Source organism: Humulus lupulus, chromosome 3 (genome assembly GCF_963169125.1).
Source record: "Humulus lupulus chromosome 3, drHumLupu1.1, whole genome shotgun sequence".
Taxonomy (NCBI): Eukaryota; Viridiplantae; Streptophyta; class Magnoliopsida; order Rosales; family Cannabaceae; genus Humulus; species Humulus lupulus.
This window is the reverse complement of record NC_084795.1, coordinates 3524522-3536061: the sequence shown is the minus strand read 5'-3', so window position 1 is coordinate 3536061 and position 11540 is coordinate 3524522. Positions and strand designations below refer to the sequence as shown.

At 35.2% G+C, this 11540-nt stretch overlaps 1 protein-coding gene across 1 annotated transcript; it reads right to left on the bottom strand.

Annotated features, from left to right (window-relative positions):
* Nucleotides 1–5583: 5583 nt before the first annotated feature.
* On the bottom strand, nucleotides 5584–10222 carry LOC133821784 (translocase of chloroplast 159, chloroplastic). Its single transcript, XM_062253927.1, has one exon. The coding sequence runs from the start codon at nucleotides 10085–10087 to the stop codon at nucleotides 5807–5809; it is 4281 nt and encodes a 1426-aa protein (XP_062109911.1). The 5' UTR covers nucleotides 10088–10222; the 3' UTR covers nucleotides 5584–5806.
* Nucleotides 10223–11540: the final 1318 nt, after the last annotated feature.

Below are 11540 nucleotides of genomic sequence, written 5' to 3'. Positions count from 1 at the left end.
TGTCCTCCAAGTCTGACAGCGAAAATCCAGACTAGCAAGGAGGGCCTTAAAAAAACTAAATTTAATTTGATTTATTTCAAGTTTAATGGTTAATGTTTTAATTAATTAAATTGTTTGATGTTTTAAAATTAATTAATTGGTTTATCATTTGTTTTTTTTTTTGGTATTAAAATAATTTTTTTCAAGTTTTCAATTAATTTTAAAATATTTTAATAATTAAAAGTATACATTTTATTTTTATTTTTATTTGGTTTTATATATTAATTTAATTTAAAAAAACAAAAGATATTTTGGTAATATTGAAATTTCTTTTGACGAATTGGTTGAATTAATTTATAATATATTTTAATAATTAAAAGCATGAATTGATTTTAAGTTTAGGATTTACTGTTAATTTTTTTGTTTAGCATGAATTGATTGTATTTTTAGATTTTTTTTTAGATTTTTTTTAATTTATTTTTATTGTTTTTAATTCAAATCTGATTATAAAATAAAAAAATTTACACTCACACACCTTATAATATAAATAATTACTAATTTAAAATTAATATTTTAATATACTAATATTATAATATTTATTAACCTAAATAACAAATAATCAAATTTTATTTACTTATTTATATTTTAACATACACCCGAATTACATTTAGAGTAGTTTACACATCTATACTAATGGGGATAAATAATTACATGTTTGTTAGTGATAAAAATATATACCCAAAAAGAATAAAATTATTAACATATATAGAAAAATTAATTTGACTAAATAAAATATTACACTTTTCTTAAATTACTCAGTAACATAATCACACTTTCCTAAAATATTGTATTAACCAATTATTAAATTTATAGTAATTTCATTTATTCTTAGTTATTAGCAAAGCATCATTGCGTTGCATTCAAACCAGCCTCATATCAAATATATCAAATATGAAAGTTGCCATAAAACTCAAAATATAAAAAGTGGAGATCAAATATTTTCGATACTGTTTTGTAGTTGTCTATTATTTATTCTATTTTTTTTTTTAATGTTTCAGCTCAATCTAATACAAGCATAATAGGCTTTACAACATTTTTATACTGTCTGTAATTAAATATAATAAAAATCTTCATTATTTGAATATTATAGATTACACTTAGATTGTTATTTGTGTTGTTTGATACTAAAAAGTAATTTTTTTTTTAATGTTTTGGATACAAAATAGTAGTTATTTTGTATGAGCATGTTTGTACCTTGTTTGTAAGTACAATGCCAAATGATTTTTTTTTTTATGTAATATAAGTGTGAGTATATAATTATATAAAAAGATACCACTAAGTATATAATTACATGCATGAAAATTTGTTAAGTTATAAAATGTTTAAACAGATAAATATATGTAGAATATCATGTAGAATCAAAATGTGTGGATAGAATATCATTTAGTTGGTAAATATGTAGAATAGTATGTAGTTTAAATTATGCAGATTTTTTCTTGTATGAAACCATATGGTACCATTTAGTATTAAACTATATAAATATTTTAAAATAATGTAAGATTATATACCATACAAATACAAAACTCAAAAAATTAGGAATTGAACACTCTCTTTCAATATACCAAATCAATCGTGAAATGCAAAAAAAAAATAAGGAGAAAAAATTATTTAGTATTGTAAAGCAAATCAATTAAATAAGGAAATAGTCAATGTTAAAAAATAAGTAGGTATAATAAATAAGTATATATTATTAGATACACTATTATAATTTGCGATTATTTGCATAGCTTAAATTTCGCAACAAACACATTATTAGATAATATATTATATAGAAATAGGTTTTATAGGATACCAACAAGTATCAAACTATATAGAATATTGTATAGTATCATTTTATCAATTATGTCATTATGTTTCATTATAATGATTATGAAGTGAGTAGTGTATTTTGATACCATTTGGTAGCTCATTTGATAAATAGGTAATCAGCTAAAATATAATATAACTATTTTTTTACAATAATATATTATTTTATTCTCATTTGCATACATAACATTTAGCCTTTTTATTTATTTTTCCATAAATTTCAAATTGCTCATTTGTTTTTCAAAACACAATTTCCAACAAATTATGTTAATTAATTATTTATAAATAATTTTTTAAAATAAATTAAATAAAAAAGTTCAATATAATTTCGCAATCATCTCTTATTCAGGGAGCGGAGGCTCGAGAAGAGTTAATGGGTTTTCGGTGTAGTTAGTTTGGCCCTCACGTTTCACATTTGTTTTTTGCTCGGGCTAATTCTCAAGATTCCACCACTGTGCGTAGCATTTTATATATTTATGAGAAGACTGTTAGACATCCGATTAATTTGGATAAATCTCCTATTACTTTTAGTCCGAATGTGGATGAGGTGGGTAGAGCGAGTGTGTTGGGATTGTTAGGTATGGTGGTGGTGACACCTCATGATAAATATTTGGTACTTCCGAAAATGGTGGGGCATAATAAGCATCATACATTTTAGGGGATTTGTGACATGGTGTGGAAGAGAGTTCAAGGGTGGCAAAGATCTTTCTTTTTGACAAGGGGGTAAGAAATCCTTATTAAGGCGGTATTGCAATCGATCCCTACTTACCTTATGAGTATTTTTAAATTGCCTATTGCCTTATGTGATAAGCTCCACTCTTTAATTCTGAATTTTTGGTGGGGTTCTATGGGGCAAAAGCGCAAAATACCATGGGTAAAGTGGTCTATGGTTTGTAGACCAAAGGTGCTTGAGGGTTGGGGTTTCGTGATCTTCATTTGTTTAATAGGGCTCTTGTGGCTAAACAGGTGTGGAGGTTATTACAGAATGGGGATTCCTTGGTTGCACGGTTTTTAAAGGATAAGTATCATAGGGTTTCTTCTCTTTTGCTTGCAGTTGATCGGGGGTTCAGCTTGGTGCGGGCTACGGGGTTGTTAAATGAGGGTATTAGGTGGAACGTTGGTGTGGGATTTAGATTGACGCTTTTAATGATCCTTGAATTCCTAGGCTTTTTTCTTTTAAGCCATAGTCTCCAAAGTCATTTACTTCTCATCTTGTCAATGAATTTATTTTGCGTGAAGAAGTTTGGAACGTTGAGTTGTTAAAACAAGTGTTTCTCCCTTGTGATATGTTGGCTATTCAATCTATTCCATTAGGGTGTCAACAAGTGGATGATAACATTATATGGCATTATGATAGTAATGATGAATTTAGTGTAAAGGATGTGGATGATACCATTATATGGCATTATGATAGTAATGGTGAGTTTGGTGTAAAGTCAGCTTATGCTTTAGCTCTCAATACTAGTTTGCTTTAGCTCTCAATACTCGTTTACATTCAGTTGGTTTTTCTTCTAGTGGATTGTCTAAGCGGTGGAATGGTATGTAGAGTTTAAATATATTTCCTAAAGTCAAGGTGTTTTTGTGGAGGTTGTATCATGATGCTATTCCAGTTGCTTTAAATTTGATTAAACGGAAGGTTTCGATTGAGGCTTATTGTGCTCAGTGTAATTTGGAGCAGGAGATTGCGCTTTATGCTTTGATTTTTTGTTCGTCGGTTCGTCATATTTGGGTGGATATAGGTGTCTGGAAGCTCCTTAAGTCATGGTCTCGGGGTTCTATGACTGATTTATTAGTCTTCTTATTTTATAATTGTGATTGGTCTACATTTAAGTTGTTTGTTGTTACCTTATGGTGGATTTGGGTTGAGTTGTATGTTGTTACCTTATGGTGGATTTGGGGTGATGGGAATTCTGATTTGGTTGGGGTGCTATGTCTAGGATTGATTATGTGGATGTGTTGGCTTGAAATGCTCTATAGGAGTTTCAAGGATTGCATAGGAAGAGTTTGTTAAGTTCATCTTTAGTTCGTGTTGTCAATGTATTTCGTGCTTGGCAAGTTTTGTCTGTGGGGATGATTCAACTTAATTCGGATGCCTCAGTAGTGAATGTGAATGCTTTTATTGGAGTGGATGGTATGATTAGAGATTCTGAGGTTGTTCTTTGGGCGGCACCGACTGTTGGCAATTTTCTAATTAGTGTGACTGAGTTGTTGGCATTGTATTATGGCCTACGAGTTGCTTTTTAGCTTGGGATTACTATTCAGGGTGGCGAAGTGTGATTCTACTATTGTGGCTGCATAGATTCATAAGGGTCAGGTGTTGGCTGTTTTAGTTCTGGTGTGTTTGATGTTATTTCTTTGTTAAATGTTGTAGGTGGTGGCTCTTGTGGTTCTATTTTGCGGTTCTATTTTGCGTATTATGAATGGGGTGACTCATGCAATTGCTACTTCTATTCCTAGTTATATGGGTGAACATCTTTGAATTTTTGTCTGTAATAGTTGATTTTGCTTAATAATACTCGTTCTTTTTCTCAAAAAATATACAAGGCTAGGAAGGTTCACACAGTTGTTGGTGTAGTTTTTCTTACAAGCACCAATACGAGTGTTGTTACGTGCTTAAGAAGCATCTACGAGAAAAGCCATATTCATATTTTCATTGTTCAGAAAATTGAAGTTGAAAGCTTAAAAAAACTTAAACAAAACCGATTCTAAATAAATAGTTTCATTCATACTCTACAGCGGACATCTACCAAGATAGACCAGAATCTACATAGAAAAACCACAATCATAGATGGAGTCTTGTCTAGATAGAAACTCAACTCTAAGAAATGAAAGATGCAAAAATATTTACACAACACAAACAAGATGGAAAACAATAAGGTCATTGAATATGAGAGAAATACAGCAAATTTGACACCATTACAAAAATAAGAACATGATAACATTTTCTCAGTAAAGTCCAGGGATGACCCTGTGAAGAACAATCTCACAATACAGTTTCTAGGACATGGTGGATTGTCCAGCTAATTCCCACCTGCATGGACAAGAAAACTTTGTTTTTAGAATTTTAGCATTTGACAAGTTAGGACAGTGGTTCAAAGAAGAAGAAGAAGAAAGCACCCTCTATCAGAAAACCAAACCATCCACATGGTTAGACTCCTCATTTTATTTACGACTAATGATAAATGCACTCTCAATTTGCACACTCAAATTACCCATCATGCTGTGTAATTTGAATTTGAGTGTGCAAATTAAAAGTGTTATCTATCATTTTTCTTTATTTACATAGTGTGCCCCTTTCAAGGTTTCCAACAATTTACAACATCCTGCCGGACCAAGTAGGCCAACTACAGCATGCTCAACCCGAGTTCATAAACAAGAACAATAAACAAAATACAGTTAGTTCATATTTACATCAGAGCCTGAAAACTTACCATCCTGGAGTTCAAAGAATGCTGTTTTTTGTTTCCCCAGTTGTGCTCCAGTTTCCAGCTTCCCACCAAAGAAACTTAGCATCATACACTAGCATCACTACAGTAGAGACAATGTATCTGCTAAAATCAACTTTTTTAAAGACTGGTGCTTGAAAAATACCCCATTTGGTATTTGTGTACTTGTAGCACAAATATAGAAAAGAAAAAGAGGAAAAGTTTGAAAACCAGATTATAAGAAAGCCAACCAAGGATGCCCAACAAAACATTTCATGGATGTTGTACTTTACTACGCTTCCACAGCACAAACTGAAAGGAAAGCTACCAAACTTTATTACATTCCCTCAACGTTCCATCTCATTTCATTTCCAGTACATTTCACCGTGCAAATATAAAACATTTTTGGTCATCTAATATGATAGCATCTCAGTTCAATGAAAAACAAAAGCCACAGACTGATTGATAATTATGCAAATGAGATAATAATAAAAATGAGAAGCAAATGATAATAATAAATAAACAAAACATGTAATCTAGTAGAGGGCGTAGTTCTCTGCAGCAGCCCCAGGCCAGATGATCTTATAGATACTCCTGACGACTGGAAGAATGGCAACTAGTGCAAGTTGGAGTTGTTCTGAACTGCTTGTTCGAACTGATATCTGACCGCTGAGCTTGTTGTTCAGCCCTGCACGAACAGCCACCTTGTAGTTCCTCCCAAGAGAAAACTGAGACTGCAAATTAGCCCCCAATGCCAAGTCCCCTCTCCACTTCACCAAAGACAGACCAAGTGAGGATTGATCCTGGCCAATGGGAAAATCTGCCTCCCTCAGACGCACTTCTAAATTCGCTCCATACGCCGAGTCACTCTGTGATTTGACAATGCCAGTGCTGCCCACCAACACAACTCGCTTCCCAAGTCCAATCTGGTCCTCAATTTTGAATCCAGTGGAAACATTTTCACCTAAGAATGTCACAGAAGCTCCAGCAGTTGTCTTGTTCTTTCTGAAACTTTTGAACTTGGTCTCCCCCCGGACGATGTATGCAAGTTGTTTTCCAATGTTTTGAATGTCAAAGCCCGCCATACTTGATCCATTGTCACCATGCTTAGCAGAAACCGAGGAATCCAGATGGATGTTAAATTCTTTTTTATCCTTGGTTATTTGAACAGCAACAGCCCCTGGAAAACGACTTACAATGGCAAGGTTATGCTCAAGGTTGACACCGTCGTAACCACAATCATGATCCCACCCATGGGTGTCCAATACTGGCCTTGCAAGGAACTGAGAAGTTGGCTCCAAGAACCGGTACCTGTAAGCTGGATTATCACCATCAAAAGAAGGTGGCAGAGCCATATCAGGTAAGGCAACTGGAACAGCAGCAGGAGTTCCATTTTCAGGGTCATCTTCACCAGCAAAAGCCAACTCATCAGCACTGACCTTACCACCCCTCTTCTTCATTTCTTTCATCCGTTTCAACTCCTCTCTCCATTGCTTCTTTTGAAGGAGTTTCACCCTATAATCATACTCTTCCATATATGCCTTCTTCTGCTCTTTGCTCAGCTTAGCAATCTGGAAATTCCTGAGAGGCTTGAATGGTGGAAGCTGATCGTACTCATCTTCTTCTTCATTGTCCGAATCGGACAAGTCATCCAAATCAATATCAGAGTCACCATTTTCTCCACCTTGATCAGCTGACAATTTTGGATGAGCACGAGACTGCAACAGCCAGGACAGCAAGTATGGAAGGGGAGGTGAACGAGAACGAAAGCCAAAGAGCTTCCGGTGATCCACCGACTCCTGTGGTTTTGAGAGGTTACTTGCCTCAGATAATATCTTCATAGAATAACTCAAAAGCAACAACTGAGATCTCCAAGCTTGACCATTAGGGAGCACTTTCTGACCATCCCTATTCTTTCTACAAGAGGGATGGTTCTCAGCCAGAGATATAGGATTCATCAAACTTGGACTCATAACCCTAAGATCACCAACAGCTTGCCCAATGGTCTGCTGGACAATTTGAGACCGCTGAGCAACAAACAATTCATAGTTCAGGGGCGTACCCGATGGTCCATCAGGTGGAGAAGATGCGGCATGAGTCAGAGTAACAATGGCACTTCGCCAAATTGAAGGGCCAAGAGCAGAAGTGATTGATCTTAACATTGGCAAATCATTAAGATCTCTGCTTTGAGTGTCCAGCCTATCCACGTAGAGGACAATATCAGGTGGGCATTTCTTTGTGGCATTCTTTACTGAAGATAAAATTTTACGATTAGCACTCTGCTCCATTGCAGCTGATTTGAGACCCGGGGTATCAAAAACCCGGATCTTGACTCCATCCACTGTTCCAACAATTTCCTTCACACTGGTTGTGGAGGGTCCAAATGCATAAATTGGGGTCTTCTCTTCTCCAAAAATAGAGTTTATGGTGGCACTCTTGCCAACACCTGTTTTCCCAATAACGAGTATGTTCAAGGAAAAGTCCAAATCATCCTTCCCCTCTGATTCAAGCTGGAGAGCCATCGCCTTTGCACTTTCCAGGCTAAATGCTTGCCCGGCTTGTCTTCCCGAAACAAGTGCCAATCTGTATAGAACCTGCCTTGCTATTGAATCCTCAATTGAACCACCTACTCTCTTAACAAGTCTTAAGTACTTCACCCTTAACTGCTGAAACTTCTCCAGTCTCTTTTTATCTTCCTCACTTAAGTTGTTCTCTGATTCTCCTCCAACCGTGAGATTTGACGGAGAGAAAATGTTAGAAAGAGGACGGGAGGCTGGCTTCACTGAAGGAAGTGAAGACCCCAGACCAGCAGGGCGCTCGACAGAGAAAAGTCTGGATCCATCTGAACTAGTTATCGTGATATTGCCACCATCTGGGGTAGCACCTGTAGCTGCTTTCAAAAGAGCTGCCAATGCAGCAGAATCAAACATCTCTTTCCCACCTCCTTCATCATCAGAGTCGGCTTCTTCATCCGAGTCTGTCACAATCTGACCGTCGATTCTCTGCGAATGGTCATGAGAACTGTCAGCGCCAGAATGAGAACCTACTCCTGAAGCTCGTTCCAACTCTTCCAAGAACTGTTTGGCAGAGCTTCCAAAGACAATATCTTCGGTTTCACCATCTGTACCCGAACCATCAATCTCATCATACTCCTCAGGAAGTTGTTTCTCATCATCTTCATCTTCTACCATTATCTCACGGCTTATAACAGAGCTTGGCTCTTCAATACTACTTCCGGCATTATTAGATAAGTTTTCATCCTGCACCTGTTCATCTTTTGTTAAATCAGAGACTCGGTTCACAACAAAAGTTTCAACTCCATCACCTGACAAAACTTCATTACCAGCACCTTTCTCAATCACGAGGCTGTTCTGCTGAACATCAGAATCAGCTTCTAACCCCCCTTCTTCTCTTCCTGATATGTTCTTCGTGTCAACTTCCTCAACACCACCAATAACAGGCTCCACCAAAACATTTGCATTGGATTCGGAATCTGTAGGCATCAACTTAGGACCAACTCCATCACCTGACAGAGTTTCTTCATCATTAGCACCTTTCTCAGCCACGAGGCTGCTCCTCTGAACATCAGAATCAGCTTCTAAGCCCCCTTCTTCTCTTCCTGATACGTGCTTGGTATCAACTTCATCAGAACCACCAATAACAGGCTCCACCAGAACATTTCCATTGGATTCAGATTCTGTAGGCATCAACTTTGGACCAACTCCATCACCTGACAGAACTTTTTCATTATCAGCACCTTTCTCGACCACGGGGCCGCTCTGATGAACTTCAGAATTAGCTTTTAGCCCACCATCTTCTCCTGCTGATACGTGCTTGGTATCAACTTCATCAGGACCACCAGTAACAGACCCCACAACATTTCCATCAGATTCAGAATCTGTAGGCATCAACTTTGTGCCAACAAATTCTTCAGAACCAGGGCCAAGGTTCCCGCCTCCTGGAGGCTCTACACCTCTAATTTCAGCTTCATCAAGTTCTTTTGAAACTCCAACATCGGCTTCTCTTGAAGCTGGGACATTAAGCTGCACAGCTTCCACCACTGACTCATCTCCGCCAAGACTCACCCCATCTTCTTCGACCAACTTCTCATTCTTCTCTTCAAAATTGACAGAGTTATCTTTATCATTCCCACCATCCACAATTTTACCATCTTCTACTTCTACTTCTACCTCCTCACTGGCCCTAAACTCTGACTCCCCACCATCAAAATCCTGACTTTTCTGCACCACCAACCTCTCCTCACCAACACCATCATCGTATTTCAACCCTCCCAACACCTTATCCCCTTCTTTATCATCACTACTAACACCATTTTCTGTCACCAATCCCCCTTGATACGAGTTCTCAATTGACTCCGTCTCAGCCAAATCCTCCACTTTCTCAGAACTTCTACCTCCACCAGTTCCCAAACCCTCCAACGAACTCTCAGCCCCAACTACGGCCGAATCCTTACCCAACTCCTGAACCTCCAAAACCCCAAGTCTAGAACCACCTAAACCATACACGACTCCGTCATCATCATCAGCATCATCATCATCATCGTTATCATCGTCATCCAAGGAAACCTTGGCAATTGGTCTTTCATTTTCACCACTAAGCATAGTACCAACCCCACTAGAAACGCCCTTGTCTCCATTATCAAAAGTTGAAACAAAAGTGACTGGAGAATCATCAACGTCGGAATACTGATAAGGAGAATAAGAATAAGAAGAACCTGTTGCTGTTGAGAATGAAGAAGAGGGCGGCGGCGGCGGCGTCATGGTGGTGGCATCAGGTGTAGAAGGCTTGGGCTCCATTGGAGAGAGAGATAAGGATTTGAGAAGCGAGAGATAGAGAGAGAGAGTAGCTCAGAGGCTTAGTCTGAAATTTCTGATGATAGCTCTTCGGGAGGGAGAGATAAGGCTTTGGATTAAACCTCTCTCGCTCTCTGCCTTTTGTCTCATTTCATATACTTTTTTTTCAAAAAAAAAAATATATATTATTTTTATTCTCATTTGCATAAAATAAATAGCAATTTAGTCTTTTTTTTTTGTTCAATAAAATTTCAAAATATCTTATTTGTTTTTCGATTTACTCAATTGAATTCCCTTTTTTCATAAGCCATTTATTTTGTTAATTAGATTTTTAAAAAATTGTTGGATAGAGATTGATTTATGCTTTTTACTTTTTTGACAAATATTTTTTTAAGAAATAAAGAAAGAAAAATAGTGCTTTAGGTTGTAAATTGTATTATTAGCATTTACTAGCCGCCCTTAGCTATCTCCTAGTATCTAGAAGCCAAATATTTGTGATGCTTTTGGCTTTCAAACAAAACAAAATTAAAATCATTTTTAAAAAAAATTATATGTAGTTTACTAAAGTACCTTTTTTTAGGGAAATTTACTAGTGTACTTGGGTTGTGTGATTTTTTTCGGTTTATACTTTTTTTTTTTTTTTTTTTTTAGATATTTTGTCTCGTTATCTGATTAAATAATGTATTTTATTAAATTATTTTTTGGACTCTATATTTTCTAAAATAGTTCAAATAAATTCCTAAACTCAATTTTGATAAAAGCTTTTTGAACTAAAATCATAAATAATTCATCAAATTAACAACTCAGAACAAAAATATAATCATTCTGCCTAAGAACTGTGTTGTTATACTCAATTTTTTGTTCATTAAAATTAAGTTTAGGAGCCTATTTAAACCATTTTACAAAACACATGGTTCAAAAAATAATTTTTCAAAACACAGGGTCCTACACATGTAATGAGTCAAAATACAGGGTCTAAAAATGTGTAAACACATTTTTTTATAGGTGTCTATCACAATAGGAAAATTTCATCTACAAAAGTTTAATGTTTAGCGAAAGGATATGCAAGAGATGGTTTGAGATCTTAGAGAATTTTTATTAGAGTGCTAAAAAAGTGATATATTGTTATATTTAGCACATTTTAGTAAAATTATCACTTTAATAGTATTCTAAAAAGTGTGCCAAATTTAGTAAGTCAAATTTGACACAATAATAAATGTTACTTTTTTTATTTACCATATCACCACTAATTTATTAATTAATCATTAATAAATACTTTTTTATAATAAAAAAATAAAAAAGATAATAAATTAATTTATAAAAATAATTTAATAAATTATAAATCAGTAAAATATTTAAGATAATAAAGTAAAATATTTATAATTAAAATTATAAAATAATATTCTAGAAACATATTGAAATCCCTTAACATAATCGTCTAACCATAACATAAATG